The sequence below is a fragment of the Bufo gargarizans genome, chromosome 8 (assembly GCF_014858855.1).
Source record: "Bufo gargarizans isolate SCDJY-AF-19 chromosome 8, ASM1485885v1, whole genome shotgun sequence".
Classification (NCBI taxonomy): Eukaryota; Metazoa; Chordata; class Amphibia; order Anura; family Bufonidae; genus Bufo; species Bufo gargarizans.
In genome coordinates, this window is record NC_058087.1 from 186176329 (window position 1) to 186194879 (window position 18551).

Sequence of the window (18551 nt, forward strand, 5' to 3'; positions counted from 1 at the left end):
TCCCCCACCATCTGCCGCAGACTGCTTATTAATTACTTCCGAAGAATTTTTTCCTAAATTCCCACAGTGGATGAGAAATGAGGAAGCGGAGGATTAAATATCCCCGATCCAGCACTTCTAGACGCAGACTCATCCTGGAGGAGGATAACGAGCAAAGCAGGAGGCGAAACACTGTAACGACAGCAGCAGCACACAGCAGGACGGCAAAATCACTGAAGACATACGGGAAGTCACCCAGCATTAAAGGGGTATTACTATCACATACAATGGGCGCATATCGCTAGAATATGCCCCCCTTGTCTGAAAGGTGCAGCTCCCATCTCTGGGAGCCGCACCTACAATGAGAACGGAGCGGGAGAGCTGTGGCTGGAGGACCCCGGATTTCCCAGGGTTCGTCCACCACCAAGCGCTGCTCCCATAGAAGTGAATGGCAGTGCGCCGCCCCTGCTCCCATTCATTTCTATGGGGCAGGTGGAAATAGCCGGTCCAGCGCTCTGCTATTTTTGGCGGCCCCATAGAAATGAACGGAGGGCAGCTGCTGCGCATGCGAAGTGCACCCTGCATTTATTTCCCCGCTCTGTTCTCATTGTAGGTGGCGATATGCCCCCATTGTCTGGGATGGGAAAACCCCTTTAAACAGAAACTGCTCTATTTCACTAATGAACCAGCAGGCTCAGGATGAACAACGTGACTCATTAGAATAGGGCCTCCTGAGTGTACAGCAAAGAATGAGAGACGAAAAGCTACATTACCTGATCCGGAACATAGTCAGCCAGTAATTCAGGGCATTAAACAGCGCCCCCAGCATCCCTCCTGCCAAACAGCAAGTCATAGAGCATTATATTACCGTAAACTATCAGCACCGCAGACAGCGACGTAACTAGACTCACCTATAGCTCCCATCCCAATAAAGAGTGGAAGTTCAAAATACTTGTAGCTGTTCTCCTGCAAAACAACCGACGTCAAGGAGGCAGTATTATAGTAATTATATTCTTGTACATAGGAGGCAGTATTATAGTAGTTATATTCTTGTACATAGGAGGCAGTATTATAGTAGTTATATTCCTGTACATAGGAGCAGTATTATAGTAGGTATATTCTTGTACATAGGAGCAGTATTATAGTAGTTATATTATTGTACATAGGAGCAGTAGTATAGTAGTTATATTCCTGTACATAGGAGCAGTATTATAGTAGTTATATTCTTGTACATAGGAGCAGTATTATAGTAGTTATATTCTTGTATATAGGAGGTAGTATTATAGTAGTTATATTCTTGTACATAGGAGGCAGTATTATAGTAGTTATATTCCTGTACATAGGAGCAGTATTATAGTAGTTATATTCTTGTACATAGGAGCAGTATTATAGTAGTTATATTCTTGTATATAGGAGGTAGTATTATAGTAGTTATATTCTTGTACATATGAGTAGTATTATAGTAGTTATATTCTTGTACATAGGAGGCAGTATTATAGTAGTTATATTCCTGTACATAGGAGCAGTATTATAGTAGGTATATTCTTGTACATAGGAGGCAGTATTATAGTAGTTATATTCTTGTACATAGGAGGCAGTATTATAGTAGTTATATTCCTGTACATAGGAGCAGTATTATAGTAGTTATATTCTTGTACATAGGAGGCAGTATTATAGTAGTTATATTCTTGTACAAATGAGGCAGTATTATAGTAGTTATATTCCTGTACATAGAAGTATTATAGTAGTTATATTATTGTACACAGGAGGCAGTATTATAGTAGTTATATTCTTGTACACAGGAGCAGTATTATAGTAGTTATATTATTGTACATAGGGGCAGTATTATAGTAGTTATATTTTTGTACATAGGAGCAGTATTATAGTAGTTATATTCCTGTACATAGGAGCAGTATTATAGTAGTTATATTCCTGTACATAGGAGCAGTATTATAGCAGTTATATTCCTGTACATAGGAGCAGTATTATAGTAGTTATAGTCTTGTACATAGGAGCGGTATTATAGTAGTTATATTCTTGTACATAGGAGCGGTATTATAGCAGTTATATTCTTGTACATAGGAGCAGTATTATAGTAGTTATAGTCTTGTACATAGGAGCAGTATTATAGTAGTTATATTCTTGTACATAGGAGGCAGTATTATAGTAGTTATATTCCTGTATATAGGAGGTAGTATTATAGTAGTTATATACTTGTACATAGGAGCTGTATTAAAGTAGTTATATTCTTGTACATAGGAGGCAGTATTATTATATTAGTTATATTCTTGTACATAGGAGCAGTATTATAGTAGTTATACTCTTGTACATAGGAGGCAGTATTATAGTAGTTATATTCTTGTACATAGGAGGCAGTATTATTATATTTGTTATATTCTTGTACATAGGAGCAGTATTATAGTAGTTATATTCTTGTACATAGGAGCAGTATTATAGTAGTTATATTCTTGTACATAGGAGGCAGTATTATAGTAGTTATATTCTTGTACATAGGAGGCAGTATTATAGTAGTCATATTCTTGTACATAGGAGCAGTATTATAGTAGTTATATTCCTGTACATAGGAGCAGTATTACAGTAGTTATATTCCTGTACATAGGAGAGTATCATTCCAGATGATAAAAATAAGTGCGTGTCAGGGGGTGGGATAAGTAACAGGAAGGCGTACGGAGAATATTAAGTCTGTGGTCTGTCGGGATCTATTAAGTGGGGGATGTTGTAGGGAGGAGGAAATCTTTTCAGCAATGCTTTCTGCTCGTTCACAGACTAAATCTATTTTACATCATGCAAACACCCTGAGGGTGAGGACTTCTTCCATTAGACCATGAGACTCTCTTGTGACATACTGTACCGTCTTCAGTAAAGTTATACTTTCAGAGGATGTATTGTGGGGGGGGGGCAATGTCTGTGTAATCCACGCACCCGACCGTGTCACATGCCGGCTTGTAATAAGGAGGAACAATGAGCCATGTGTGCTCCATGTTCTCAGCCTCAGACCCTTCCTTCCTTATTCCTTAAAAGTGAATGTCAGGCTCCGACAGTAAACCTTTTTCTCTGCATTCCGAGGCGGATCGATTCCTTCCTCCCTATTCAGCTGTGGGTTTGTAACGATAGATCTTTATGAGTAACACCCATTCACTGACAGATAGCAGAGCTCTTAAAGGGGTTATCCAATAGTACAAATACCGTCCCGCAATGCCCGGGCCCCTCCTATAGACGATACTTACCCGGTCCCCGGCACCCGTGTCCATCCATCTGGCGTCGGGGAGAAGCAGACAATATCAGCCGCGATGGTGACCAGCCTCCCCAGCACCACCGATGACGCTAGGGTCTCCGCCACGGCCCGCTATTGGCTGCTTCTCCCCTGTATGTTTTGATCCGCGAGACGAGGAGATGCAGCAGTGGCCGTGCAGGGATCCAGAGGGACACGGATGTCGGGGAGTGTGTAAGTATCGTCTATAAGAGGGGCCCGGGCACAGTGGGGGGGCGGGGTATTTGTATTATTGGATAACCCCTTTAAAAATGATGAGTAAATCTATCCACGAAGGTACAGAAGACTGGAAAGGTCCGCTCCTGCAGACGGGCACGAGATTATGACTGATGGGGAACTGGAAATTCCATGAAGGGTCATCAGACATTGTGACCCAAGCGGAAAATCACAGCGTAACGAAAAAGGAAGCAGTTATTTTACGGTATTAATATTATTTAAAAGCCAAAGGAAGGAATTATCAGGGGAGCCACCCGGCCCCTTGACGCATACAGAGCGCACACGCAGGCCAGACTCACATCTGTGTCAAACCTCCCGAAGTTGATGAGACCGGGGTTGGAGAGGTCGCCCGGCTTGTGGTTGTAAATGCTCAGGACGAAGTTCAGGGTGAAGGTGGAGATCATGGAGGCGAAAAACTGCAGGGAGGAAAAGCGTAAATCAGTCAGTAAGCGGTCTACTAGGATAGCCTCCTCAGAGCAGAAACTACACGGGGCGGCCTGCAGTACACGGGACACACACGTGTGTGAGAGGAAAGGACTGACTCAGCGGTGAATCCAACACCAGAGGTGACCGCCCCGCGCTGGGCACAAACATGCCGCCATCAGGACGACACTGTGGAGTAACCTGGACCGAGCCGCAGCTTCAGCTCAGAACATGGCGGTGCGGTCTGGAAATACTGTCCCATAGTAATCCTGCACTTGGTGCTATATTATGTATACTGCTCCAGTTACAACAAAAGCTGCAGGCACAGTTATCATGCCTCAGTCACACACTGGACTGCATTAAAAATCATTTTACTAGTCACATCCAGAGCTGCATTCACAATCACTACACCCCAGTTGTATCCAGAGCTGCATTCACAATCACTACACCCCAGTTGTATCCAGAGCTGCATTCACAATCACTACACCCCAGTTGTATCCAGAGCTGCATTCACAATCACTACACCCCAGTTGTATCCAGAGCTGCATTCACAATCACTACACCCCAGTTGTATCCAGAGCTGCATTCACAATCACTACACCCCAGTTGTATCCAGAGCTGCATTCACAATCACTACACCCCAGTTGTATCCACAGCTGCATTCACAATCACTACACCCCAGTTGTATCCACAGCTGCATTCACAATCACTACACCCCAGTTGTATCCAGAGCTGCATTCACAAATAATACACCCTAGTCACATCAAGAGCTGTATTCACAATTACACCACAGCCGCTTGCAGAGCTGCATTCACTATTACATCCCAACTGCTGCATTTACAATTATACTCCAGTTGCATCCAGAGCTGCATTCAACATTCTCACTACCACTATTTGGAGTGTATGGTACTCTGACGTGGTGCATTCTGGGAGATTGTTTTCTCCATCAGACTTACAGGGGCTGCAATGCCTTTCAGCAGGGCCTGGCTTCCAGAAACAGCGCCACTCCTATCCACAGGCTGTGTCTGGCATTACAGTATTCACCATGGGCCGAGCTGCTATACCGACACAGGCCACAGACATGAGCGGCGCTGTTGCTGGGTGATGGCAGCCCAGTGGTCTCATGCAGCCTCCTGGTATATCGGAGAGCTCAGGCTGAGCCGGGTGATGTGAGGCGAGCAGCAGCCGTTCCTTGTGACGCTCGTCCATCCCGACTCCACAGAAGTCCTCCAGTGCTGGGTGCGACCAGAACAAAGCCCCCTGTGTACACCCCCGCACACATGTATACAGCACCCGCTGCTCTTCTGGGAATTTACTAGAAATTCTTTGGAGGCTTGGCTATAAATGCCGCGCAGATCTCAGCCCTGGTGACAAGACATGGAGACTGTGGGGCTAAACACAAAGAAGTTCTCCTTCAGTGTGAGTGAGGCCGTCAGGGTGATAGGTGGAGGTCCCCCGACCCTTAACCTCCCAGGTGAGTCAGCCGGCAGAGACTGAACGAAGAAAGCTCCTCATGATAGGGTACGTTTTGGCCGGAGGACTCACCTGGCAGAACGGGGGTCTCCTGATAGAGGGTGGAACTTAGGGTCTACGTATACTCACTATCCTCCATGTCAGCAGCTGGTTCCAGAAAGACGCCCCTTCCTCCAAGCTGAAAAGCACCCCGCCTGTGGACAAGACAAGACCCCGGTCACTCAATGAAACAAGCCCGAAACCCAGTCATTTACAGAAGAAAAATATCTTTAGGGTAGCAAAATTCTGCTTTCCTCTACTCCAGTCACATCCAGAGCTGCATCCAAGATCCCATTTCGCAGTCAGGTGGCAGGACTTAGACCCAACCCCCGGCCTGCCGTGTAGGCTCTGAACAGCGCAAGCTCGGCTGCCGTGCATATAGTGAAAGGTAATTATTGGTAAACTTCATCCTCCACAATGCAGCGCAGCAGCAGATCTGAACGTGACTGGAGAACCTACTGTGATACTACAACTCCTAGCATGTATGCAGCCTGCTAAGATACAGGCTTAGCCAGGGAACTTGGCAAAGGCTCCATAAAAATAATTATAACTAGATGTACAGATATAAAGTCGTCTGGATCCTAAAAAGAGGGTGCACCTGTCCACTCCAAATGTAGTCACAGAGCGGAGCACACGCGTGACCCCCCCCTCCCCGGGACTTTTTGCCATGTCTGCAGTCTTGACTAACTTTATATCTGATAATAAGAGATCATACCGACTGGGGCCCCAAAAGCTGCAGAGACTCCGGCGGCGGCTCCTGCAGAGACAAAGTCTCTCTTCTCCGTGTCCCTGCGAAAGTATTCAAAGATCTGCAGGAAACAGAAGTCAGACATGAGACGAGGGAACAGAAATACAAGACAATCTCCGACAATTATCGTCGCTTTTGTCTGCGGTCATTTCCACCTCTAGGAGGTGCGCTCGCTCTCTATCTGCCCCACCTAATCGCAAGCCTTCACAGGATATTTAAGGCACCGTACCCTGTATTCTGTCTTGATTTCCTGTGCTTGACCTCTGCCTGTTTACTGGATTTAAACTTCTGCTGCCTGACCTGACCTCTGCTTGATTTTCGTGTTGACCCGTGGTGCCTGTTCCGACCTTTTAAGGGTTTAACGGATGGAATATATTCTGCCCGCCATGACCTCGAGTGACTATAATTGTGCCTCGCACTGGTGTCTCTTCACCTGCTTGGGTCAGCGGTCACAAAACAGAGACTACTTATCAAGAGGTAGCGGCTTGGAGGTTCCCTTACAGCAGAGTCCAGGCCCTGGTTGAAGATCAGGGGGGCACTTAGAGCATGCCCTTACAAGTAGGCCCAAGCCAGAGCTGTGCAGTTATACATTGGGTCCACACCTCCTGCATAACAACATCTTTCTGGCAGGCAGAGCTAGAATTTTCTGACGAAGAGCGCTAAATCCCCAGCATGGCTAGAAGATTCTATCTGCCTGCAGCTACCACTAGGGGGAGCTGAATTACACATTGAAACTAATAGGGTTGTCCTCGGGGCAGGTCATCAATATCCGATTATCTGACAGACGATTAGGAATGCCCCCCCAGCTCTCCTGTCATATAATGTCCTCAGTCACATACCTCTGGTCGGGAATGCCCCCACCTCTCCTGTGATATAACCCCCTCGGTCACATACCTCTGGTCGGGAACACCCCCACCTCTCCTGTGATATAACCCCCTCGGTCACATACCTCTGGTCGGAATCCCCTCACCTCTCCTGTGATATAACCCCCTCGGTCACATACCTCTGGTCGGGAACACCCCCACCTCTCCTGTGATATAACCCCCTCGGTCACATACCTCTGGTCGGAATCCCCTCACCTCTCCTGTGATATAACCCCCTCGGTCACATACCTATGGTCGGGAATGCCCCCACCTCACCTGTGATATAACCCCCTCGGTCACATACCTCTGGTCGGGAATGCCCCCACCTCTCCTGTCATAACTTACCTTGAAGTCCTTCTTCAGAGAGGTCGACCTTCCTTGAGAAATGCCAGCTGCGACCACGGCTCCTGAGTGTATCATGGGGCCTTCCTAAAAATCATAGAAAAGCAGAGCGTCTGTCACGATTTCATCCGTTGTGTGGGATCCGGCAGACGTATAAGAGGACACAAGTGCCCGCACCCGCTCTAAAGAACGACTCCACCAACCTTGCCAACCGCGAGGCCTCCAACCACAGACAGTATGACGCCACACACCTTCACGACCAGGGTCTGGGGACAGAGACATGTTATATCGTACATGTTAAACCTACATATAATGTTCAGTCACTTATACTCCAATCACAACCAAAGCTGCGTCCAAATTCCGCCGCCTTCGACAGAGCTGAGAAATCTTCAGACAACTTAGATCCCCATCAGCAGGGGCTCCTCTGACAACATCCCACAACGCAGTGCAGATCCAGATGGAGTGTACACGCCAGATATAAACACTACATCTCCCACAATGCACCACAACTGAGCACCTTTGGGTAGGAGCACACAGAACCAGCAGGGGGCAGCATAGAGACGCAAGGTCCTGCAGCTCTCAGGACAATTGGAGGAACTCTGAAAGCAGCTTTGGACGCGAGAAGAGAAAAATAAAGGATGGAAACACGAAAAAGAAAAACCACAGAGGATCGCCTGCAGACGTGATCGCCGCTTACACAGAGGATCGCCTGCAGACGTGATCGCCGCTTACACAGAGGATCGCCTGCAGACGTGATCGCCGCTTACACAGAGGATCGCCTGCAGACGTGATCGCCGCTTACACAGAGGATCGCCTGCAGACGTGATCGCCGCTTACACAGAGGATCGCCTGCAGACGTGATCGCCGCTTACACAGAGGATCGCCTGCAGACGTGATCGCCGCTTACACAGAGGATCGCCTGCAGACGTGATCGCCGCTTACACAGAGGATCGCCTGCAGACGTGATCGCCGCTTACCTTGAGCCTCACCACGTGGGGAACCTTCACTCCGTTCAGGAAACACTTGATCTGAGGGATCCCGCTGCCGGCTGCTACTGGCTGGAAGGAAGAATCCGGAAAATGAGGCGTGGAACCAGACGAGATCAGTCAACATCGGACTGTGGAACTTACCTCTATGAAGGCCACTACCAGGGAGCCGACCATGACTATGGCCGCATTCAGCGTGGCCCACAGTAGCAGCGAGAACGACAGGCCGCCCTTCTCTGTGAACTTGTCAATATCTGGCGGGAAGGGTTAAGAAAAACACAAAACCGAATTGTGCGCACCGGCACAGATGGGAAATTACCACAGCAGCGCAGAGTATTTCAGGACAGACGTGTGCACCGGCTCGGATGGGAAATGACCACAGCAGTGCAGAGTGTTTAAGGAGATGCGTGTGCCCTGGCTCATATGGGAAGTGTCCACAGCAGCGCAGAGTATTTCAGGACACCGCCTCATCATCACCTCTCGCCAGTCCCACGAGAACAAAAGGACCCTGGAGCTAGTCAGGCTGTAGAAGTGTTCACAGCTGTACAGAGTATTTCAGGAGAGACATGCATGGGGGTGGGGGGGTGATGGATATAAGGAGGAGATCATAGAGCCATTTACCACAGTGGCACAGTATTTCAGAAGAAGTGTACGCAGATCTTATGGGGAGAGCAGGGTGTTCAGCAGCACAGGGTATTTAAGGAGAGGAGGGTGGTAACCTTGCAGCTCACATACAATTGCATAGTGAAAGGAGCAGGACCCCAAGCAGCACAGAGTATTTCAGAAGAACAGAATGCTAAACTCTGCAGTAACCTATAATATTAATAAGGAGAGGTGTTCAGTGAGGAGCGGGGCAACACAGCAGCACAGAGTATTTGAGTAATATATTGATCTTGCCTAAGGACCACGGAGGGAGGGGGGGGGGGGGGCAGTGAAGTTCCCAGCAGCACAAAGTATTTCAGTAACGTCTTAATCTTGTGTGAAGACCACAGGGAGATGAGCGGCGGGCCCAGCAGCACAGAGTATTTCAGAAGAGGAGTATGCTGATCTCACAGGAGATGACAGACTCAGAGGTACATAATGAAAGAAGCAGGATTCCCCCAGCAGCACAAAGTATTTCAGGGGGGGGAGGAAGTTAATGTATTAAGTAACCTATTTTAATATTAGGACAGGCATTTAGGGAGCATCAGTGCGCCACAGCAGCACAAAGTATTTCAGGAAAGGAGTGTACTCACGCTGTGGGAGAGCACATTTGAGTGGGAAGAGCAGGGTGACCCGCAGCACAGAGTATTTCAGAACAGGAAGGTACTGATCCTGTGGGAGATCACAGACTGAACCTAAAACACGGGTAAGGGCAGGGGGCCCCGCAGCACAGAGTATTTCAAGAGAGGAGAGCCTGGTCACATGATGCACAGGCATGTTTTTAACGGGCGCAGAGACCTTATCGGTTGCTATTGGTAACGCCCCCGCTTTAGCCCCATTCTTTATAACCCCCACCATTTTTCAGGAGAGGGTAGATGGGGGGACACACAGGATACTGCTCTTTATCACTTGGTATTTCACACCCGCCAGCTGCTCCACCATAATGTCGATGAAACACGCGATGAGTCCGGTCAGGATCCCGATCATCCCGCAGATGACCCAGCGGGTGACCTCCACCGTGCGGAACGCCTGCCAGGGACACAATGTGGCGTTACAATCACACAGCTACCCTCAGAGCACGCTGGGAGCTGTAGTTCTGAAACTCTTACTTAGGGTCCATTCACACATCCGCAATTCTGTTCCGCATTTTGCGGAATGGAATTGTGGACCCATTCATTTCTATGGGGCCACACCATGTGCTGTCCGGATCCGCAATTCCGTTCCTAAAGAAAATAGAACAAGTCCTATTCTTGTGCGCAATTGCGGACAAGATTAGGCATTATATATTATAGTGCCGGCGATGTGCAGTCCGCAAAATGCGGAACGCACATTGCTGGTGTCAGTGTTTTGCGGATTCGCAAAACACATAAGTATGTGTGAATGGACCCTTATACTATAGAAATACATCATATGGAACCCCCTCCCTGGGATGGGGCAGATGTTGGGGGTTATCCTTACAGCATGATTGATCCTGCGCTCCTCCTCCATGAACAGCTGGTTCTCACTGTTATCATAATCCAGACTCTGCAACCGAGAGGGAAAGAGAAGTGAGACACTGACACGACACTTCAGCTGTGCAAGCGGAAGGGGGGGGGGGGGGGGTCACCTCGTATTTCAGGGACAGGAGGTTCTCGTTGTGCGGGATTTCTTTCATGACCGTCGAGGACAAATCCATTTCCTGCAAAAAAATATGAAAATTGCAAAGACAAAAAAAAAAAAAAAAAAAAAAAAAAAAAGAAAAATGAAATAAATTCATCTCGATGTAGATCCCACAATGCATCACAGGACTGAATTATATCTAAACTAGACCAGCAGCACTGACCGCTCCACTCACACCCAGAGCTGCAGAGTTCTAAATGCAGCTCTGGGTGTGGGCGGAGCATAACAGAAGTTTTTGCACATAGATTCCACCTCTAGGGGGCGCTTATAATATCCGCTCACAAGGGTCAAAATCAGTGCGTTAACCCCTCACCAGTTCTTGGTTCTCATCGCCGAGGTCCACGGTGCTCAGCTGCCCGATACGGAAGAGAATGGAACTGGAAACCTAGGAGAGAAAAAATAAAAAATAAATGATATATATAAAATGGGAGGAGCTTATTAGTATCTACTCCGCCCCCTGGTTCCCCTTTAAATGCATGACAGTAGCCGATAAGACACAATGTTACAACTTCCCCACATGTAACAAAAAGTATCAGAAAGAGGAAGGGGAAGCAGAACGTGAGGTTGTTCCAAGAAAATGACTTAAAGGGACAGTGCACAGCGTGACGGGACAGGACGCAATATGGCCGCTCCGCCCGATGGTGAACGGTCCAGGGGGCGGCGCAGACGCGTTGTATTAGCAGCCGAGTTAGTCGCTGGGATTGATAGCAAAACTGCAGTCTATTGCTCCCTGTTATCAGCCGTTTCAGGCCGGGAGAGGATGACTGTAGGACAGGAGAAGAGCCACAGATTTAGTACAAGAAGCTGGATATGCTGGGAGTTGTAGTTATGTAACAGCAAGAACGTTGCAGGTGGCAGACTCCTGTACTATAAGAAGTAATGGGCATGGTAGGAGGAGTAGTCATAGCAGCAGGGAAGCCGCAGGTTGCAGATCTATTTACTACATGGGACTGGACATGCTGGGAGTTGTAGTCACGGCCTGCAGACCCCCACTCCTCACACTGGTGCAGCTTCAGGATTACACAATCACGAGCTCCGGGTGTTTGCAGTGAGAGCGGCGATTGCTGCACAGGATTTAATCCAGCAGACACACCCGACTCCACCTCATATAAAAACACCACAGGCCTTTAATTGCCGATCCTGCAATGTGCAGACCCATCAATACAAGACGCCAGCAGCCCCCCCCCTCCCTCAATGTGCCAGTTAATCTCCTCCCCCTGGGAGCCCTACCAGTCAATCACACGGCTCATGAAGGATCACATGACACTAATGTATTGTGATTCTCCATATTGCCTCCTTTGCTGGCTGGATCCTTTTTTCCATCCCATCATACACTGCTGGGTCACGACAACCACTGCAGCGCAGATACGAGGTGGTCGGGATAGGAGACGCTGCGCACGCGTGTCTATGTGCGCTCTCTGCCACCAGAGAGGCAGGCGCTTTCTCCTACAGTGTGTAAGCACGACCACCGCTGCTTGATTGTAGGGTGGTCGTAACCCCTGGATACCAGCCGTGTATAATGTGATGGAAAAATGAATGAAGCCATCAAAGAAGGCAACATGGAGAATACATGATCAGCCCCATCTGCTGGAGGGAGAAGACCCCTTTATCCCATCACTTCTTCGCCCTCTTACTGCGGCTTTCGCTGCCCTGATTTAGTCTTTGACTCATCTGAGAGATTCCACGTCCTGTAAAGACAAAGCCGCAGGGTCTATTGTGAAACCTCGCAACGTGCACCAGGGTCAGAGAGTCACCGCAGCGGGAAAGACCATAGGGGTGGCAAGGAGCAAATGCTCTACTGGTGCCCCCCACCCGTACAGACACCAGGCCTGACACCATGCTGAATAGCTGCGATCCCCAACACGCTGCAGAACTACAACTCCCAGCATCCCAGAACAGCTACGCAGAAACTAACATTTCTAACCCAGGGGATAACCAAAACATGGCGTGAAAGTTTAGTACAAGGCATCTGCTGCAAAGCACTTTAAGACATCGGGGACCTCGTGTTAAGTTGCTGGAAGGGGGGGGGGGGGGGGGGCGCAAGGCCACTGCCGGAGGGGGAAGGGGGGGGGGGGGGGAGGGGGGAGGCGAAACGCCACTGCCGGAGGGGGAAGGGGGGGGGCGAAACGCCACTGCCGGAGGGGGAAGGCGAAACGCCACTGCCGGAGGGGAAGGGGGGGGGGCGCAAGGCCACTGCCGGAGGGGAAGGGGGGGGGCGCAAGGCCACTGCCGGAGGGGAAGGGGGGGGGCGCAAGGCCACTGCCGGAGGGGAAGGGGGGGGGCGCAAGGCCACTGCCGGAGGGGAAGGGGGGGGCGCAAGGCCACTGCCGGAGGGGAAGTGGGGTGGCGCAAGGCCACTGCCGGAGGGGAAGTGGGGTGGCGCAAGGCCACTGCCGGAGGGGGATGGGGTGGCGCAAGGCCACTGCCGGAGGGGGATGGGGTGGCGCAAGGCCACTGCCGGAGGGGGATGGGGTGGCGCAAGGCCACTGCCGGAGGGGGATGGGGTGGCGCAAGGCCACTGCCGGAGGGGGATGGGGTGGCGCAAGGCCACTGCCGGAGGGGGATGGGGTGGCGCAAGGCCACTGCCGGAGGGGGATGGGGTGGCGCAAGGCCACTGCCGGAGGGGGATGGGGTGGCGCAAGGCCACTGCCGGAGGGGGATGGGGTGGCGCAAGGCCACTGCCGGAGGGGGATGGGGTGGCGCAAGGCCACTGCCGGAGGGGGATGGGGTGGCGCAAGGCCACTGCCGGAGGGGGATGGGGTGGCGCAAGGCCACTGCCGGAGGGGGATGGGGTGGCGCAAGGCCACTGCCGGAGGGGGATGGGGTGGCGCAAGGCCACTGCCGGAGGGGGATGGGGTGGCGCAAGGCCACTGCCGGAGGGGGATGGGGTGGCGCAAGGCCACTGCCGGAGGGGGATGGGGTGGCGCAAGGCCACTGCCGGAGGGGGATGGGGTGGCGCAAGGCCACTGCCGGAGGGGGATGGGGTGGCGCAAGGCCACTGCCGGAGGGGGATGGGGTGGCGCAAGGCCACTGCCGGAGGGGGATGGGGTGGCGCAAGGCCACTGCCGGAGGGGGATGGGGTGGCGCAAGGCCACTGCCGGAGGGGGATGGGGTGGCGCAAGGCCACTGCCGGAGGGGGATGGGGTGGCGCAAGGCCACTGCCGGAGGGGGATGGGGTGGCGCAAGGCCACTGCCGGAGGGGGATGGGGTGGCGCAAGGCCACTGCCGGAGGGGGATGGGGTGGCGCAAGGCCACTGCCGGAGGGGGATGGGGTGGCGCAAGGCCACTGCCGGAGGGGGATGGGGTGGCGCAAGGCCACTGCCGGAGGGGGATGGGGTGGCGCAAGGCCACTGCCGGAGGGGGATGGGGTGGCGCAAGGCCACTGCCGGAGGGGGATGGGGTGGCGCAAGGCCACTGCCGGAGGGGGATGGGGTGGCGCAAGGCCACTGCCGGAGGGGGATGGGGTGGCGCAAGGCCACTGCCGGAGGGGGATGGGGTGGCGCAAGGCCACTGCCGGAGGGGGATGGGGTGGCGCAAGGCCACTGCCGGAGGGGGATGGGGTGGCGCAAGGCCACTGCCGGAGGGGGATGGGGTGGCGCAAGGCCACTGCCGGAGGGGGATGGGGTGGCGCAAGGCCACTGCCGGAGGGGGATGGGGTGGCGCAAGGCCACTGCCGGAGGGGGATGGGGTGGCGCAAGGCCACTGCCGGAGGGGGATGGGGTGGCGCAAGGCCACTGCCGGAGGGGGGATGGGGTGGCGCAAGGCCACTGCCGGAGGGGGATGGGGTGGCGCAAGGCCACTGCCGGAGGGGGATGGGGTGGCGCAAGGCCACTGCCGGAGGGGGATGGGGTGGCGCAAGGCCACTGCCGGAGGGGGATGGGGTGGCGCAAGGCCACTGCCGGAGGGGGATGGGGTGGCGCAAGGCCACTGCCGGAGGGGGATGGGGTGGCGCAAGGCCACTGCCGGAGGGGGATGGGGTGGCGCAAGGCCACTGCCGGAGGGGGATGGGGTGGCGCAAGGCCACTGCCGGAGGGGGATGGGGTGGCGCAAGGCCACTGCCGGAGGGGGATGGGGTGGCGCAAGGCCACTGCCGGAGGGGGATGGGGTGGCGCAAGGCCACTGCCGGAGGGGGATGGGGTGGCGCAAGGCCACTGCCGGAGGGGGATGGGGTGGCGCAAGGCCACTGCCGGAGGGGGATGGGGTGGCGCAAGGCCACTGCCGGAGGGGGATGGGGTGGCGCAAGGCCACTGCCGGAGGGGATGGGGTGGCGCAAGGCCACTGCCGGAGGGGGATGGGGTGGCGCAAGGCCACTGCCGGAGGGGGATGGGGTGGCGCAAGGCCACTGCCGGAGGGGGATGGGGTGGCGCAAGGCCACTGCCGGAGGGGGATGGGGTGGCGCAAGGCCACTGCCGGAGGGGGATGGGGTGGCGCAAGGCCACTGCCGGAGGGGGATGGGGTGGCGCAAGGCCACTGCCGGAGGGGGATGGGGTGGCGCAAGGCCACTGCCGGAGGGGGATGGGGTGGCGCAAGGCCACTGCCGGAGGGGGATGGGGTGGCGCAAGGCCACTGCCGGAGGGGGATGGGGTGGCGCAAGGCCACTGCCGGAGGGGGATGGGGTGGCGCAAGGCCACTGCCGGAGGGGGATGGGGTGGCGCAAGGCCACTGCCGGAGGGGGATGGGGTGGCGCAAGGCCACTGCCGGAGGGGGATGGGGTGGCGCAAGGCCACTGCCGGAGGGGGATGGGGTGGCGCAAGGCCACTGCCGGAGGGGGATGGGGTGGCGCAAGGCCACTGCCGGAGGGGGATGGGGTGGCGCAAGGCCACTGCCGGAGGGGGATGGGGTGGCGCAAGGCCACTGCCGGAGGGGGATGGGGTGGCGCAAGGCCACTGCCGGAGGGGGATGGGGTGGCGCAAGGCCACTGCCGGAGGGGGATGGGGTGGCGCAAGGCCACTGCCGGAGGGGGATGGGGTGGCGCAAGGCCACTGCCGGAGGGGGATGGGGTGGCGCAAGGCCACTGCCGGAGGGGGATGGGGTGGCGCAAGGCCACTGCCGGAGGGGGATGGGGTGGCGCAAGGCCACTGCCGGAGGGGGATGGGGTGGCGCAAGGCCACTGCCGGAGGGGGATGGGGTGGCGCAAGGCCACTGCCGGAGGGGGATGGGGTGGCGCAAGGCCACTGCCGGAGGGGGATGGGGTGGCGCAAGGCCACTGCCGGAGGGGGGGGGTGGCGCAAGGCCACTGCCGGAGGGGGGGGGTGGCGCAAGGCCACTGCCGGAGGGGGGGGGTGGCGCAAGGCCACTGCCGGAGGGGGGGGGTGGCGCAAGGCCACTGCCGGAGGGGGGGGGTGGCGCAAGGCCACTGCCGGAGGGGGGGGGTGGCGCAAGGCCACTGCCGGAGGGGGATAAGGGGGGGGTGCAAGGCCACTGCCGGAGGGGGATAAGGGGGGGGTGCAAGGCCACTGCCGGAGGGGGATAAGGGGGGGGTGCAAGGCCACTGCCGGAGGGGGATAAGGGGGGGGTGCAAGGCCACTGCCGGAGGGGGATAAGGGGGGGGGTGCAAGGCCACTGCCGGAGGGGGATAAGGGGGGGGGTGCAAGGCCACTGCCGGAGGCGGATAAAGGGGGGGGGTGCAAGGCCACTGCCGGAGGGGGATAAGGGGGGGTGCAAGGCCACTGCCAGAGGGGGATAAGGGGGGGGGGGTGCAAGGCCACTGCCAGAGGGGGATAAGGGGGGGGGGGTGCAAGGCCACTGCCAGAGGGGGATAAGGGGGGGGGGGGTGCAAGGCCACTGCCAGAGGGGGATAAGGGGGGGGGGTGCAAGGCCACTGCCAGAGGGGGATAAGGGGGGGGGTGCAAGGCCACTGCCAGAGGGGGATAAGGGGGGGGGGGGTGCAAGGCCACTGCCGGAGGGGGATAAGGGGGGGGTGCAAGGCCACTGCCGGAGGGGGATAAGGGGGGGGGGTGCAAGGCCACTGCCGGAGGGGGATAAGGGGGGGGGGTGCAAGGCCACTGCCGGAGGGGGATAAGGGGGGGGGGTGCAAGGCCACTGCCAGAGGCGGATAAAGGGGGGGGGGTGCAAGGCCACTGCCGGAGGCGGATAAAGGGGGGGGGGTGCAAGGCCACTGCCAGAGGGGGATAAGGGGGGGGGGTGCAAGGCCACTGCCGGAGGGGGATAAGGGGGGGGTGCAAGGCCACTGCCGGAGGCGGATAAAGGGGGGGGGTGCAAGGCCACTGCCGGAGGGGGATAAGGGGGGGGGGGTGCAAGGCCACTGCCGGAGGGGGATAAGGGGGGGGGGGGGGGGTGCAAGGCCACTGCCGGAGGGGGATAAGGGGGGGGGGGTGCAAGGCCACTGCCGGAGGGGGATAAGGGGGGGGGGTGCAAGGCCACTGCCGGAGGGGGATAAGGGGGGGGGGGTGCAAGGCCACTGCCGGAGGGGGATAGGGGGGGGGGGGCGAAACGCCACTGCTTGGGGGGCACACAGACATCGGTGACCTCGTGCCAAGTCCCCTCTCTGCAGCACGTCACCCCCTGGATGATGGGTGTTATAACTTTTGTGAAACATGTATGACCGACAGAAGAGCAAGCGACGCCTTACATTGTACTAAACAGAAACTACAGCTCAAAGCTGCCTGAACCCGAGGCTTTTGACAGAACTACAACTCCCAGCAGGCAGTGGTGGGTGAAGCCTCGGGAGCACGGTCATAAAAGTTGTCACCGGCCTCAGGTCTCTAATCTGTCTCTTTATGTGACATCTAATCCTCCCCCCTCCCCCCCAGGGTCACAGGCTTAAAGGGCAACTCCACAGAATCCTTGTGCAAATACAACATACACAGAAAGTAAGTGCCCCCTGAACACCCTGCACTGGGGGGGGGGGGGGGGGCGTAATAATGGCCCCATTATTACCACCGTCCTACACAAACCCCCGCACTGCCCAAAGCCCCCAGGACCAGCACCCTATGTGCCCCCCTCACCAGGGACCCTCCACTGTCCAGCCTGTCACCACCCCACGTGCCCTCACCAGACAGGGACTCCCCCATACTCCTCACCGGTCTGTTGCTGGCTCCGTTGAGCAGCGGCGTGCTCTCCCCGTCCTCCTCCGCCTGCTCCCTCCCGGACCAGGACACCCTGTTGGCCACATTGGCCATGTTCACACCGCGGCGGCCGCTCTCTGTTTGTGCATGTGACAGACGGAGCCTCAGCTTTCAGCCGATCATGTGACTCGCCAGCTACGGCGCGTCACCGGGGTCATACCAGGAATGCGTGCCCGGGGGATGACGGGTAATGTAGTCCTGCTGACTCCAGCGCTTCCGCCGAGTTACCATAGCAACATGGCGGCAGGGAAACTTCTGATGAGTTGTAATGTGGGACTTTCCGCCGCGGTGCCCGCTCTGTCACGTGACTGCCATCGCCTCAGGGTCCCGGGGCCGGTGTGAGGCTGCTGCAGGAGTGATACAAGGTGTAGAAATGGCGTCACTGCAATCAATGTGTCACATACCGTAGTGCCCATATACTACTGCCATGCCGTGCCCATATACCAGGGATGGCCAACCTGTGGCCCTCCAGCTGTTGTAAAACTACAACTCCCAGCATGCCCAGACTGCCAACAGTTATCAGCCTACAGCAGGGCATGGTGGGAGTTGTAGTTTTACAACAACTGGAGGGCCACAGGTTGGCCATACCTGCCATATACCAATGTACAGACTGGCAGCAATAAGAGGTGGATAGTTTCGGTGGTGGGAGGGGAGAGGACCGCGCCGACCCCACAGACTCTCATCCAACGTAGTACAGGCCATATGGTGTGGGGGCGACCAGTGCACGGTATGGCGGTATTAGGTACTTCTAAAGGGTCCTGCAAGCTCAGACATGGCATGATGCCTGTTAGATGCGGTCCC

General features: G+C 55.2%; 1 protein-coding gene across 1 annotated transcript in view; it reads right to left on the reverse strand.

Moving 5' to 3' along the window:
• Window positions 1-17878, reverse strand: part of CLCN7 (chloride voltage-gated channel 7) — a 33698-nt gene extending 15820 nt beyond the window's left edge. Inside the window, exons 1-14 of the mRNA XM_044303332.1 lie at window positions 17706-17878; window positions 10976-11047; window positions 10610-10681; window positions 10462-10527; window positions 9900-10032; window positions 8506-8615; window positions 8353-8433; window positions 7579-7641; window positions 7379-7462; window positions 6138-6231; window positions 5513-5577; window positions 3787-3903; window positions 891-945; window positions 753-813 (exon numbers count right to left, since the gene is read on the reverse strand). Coding sequence (XP_044159267.1) covers window positions 753-813; window positions 891-945; window positions 3787-3903; window positions 5513-5577; window positions 6138-6231; window positions 7379-7462; window positions 7579-7641; window positions 8353-8433; window positions 8506-8615; window positions 9900-10032; window positions 10462-10527; window positions 10610-10681; window positions 10976-11047; window positions 17706-17804 — 1172 coding nt within the window. The 5' untranslated portion in view covers window positions 17805-17878. The remainder of the gene's footprint in view (window positions 1-752; window positions 814-890; window positions 946-3786; window positions 3904-5512; window positions 5578-6137; window positions 6232-7378; window positions 7463-7578; window positions 7642-8352; window positions 8434-8505; window positions 8616-9899; window positions 10033-10461; window positions 10528-10609; window positions 10682-10975; window positions 11048-17705) is intronic.
• Between the last annotated feature and the right edge of the window lie 673 nt (window positions 17879-18551).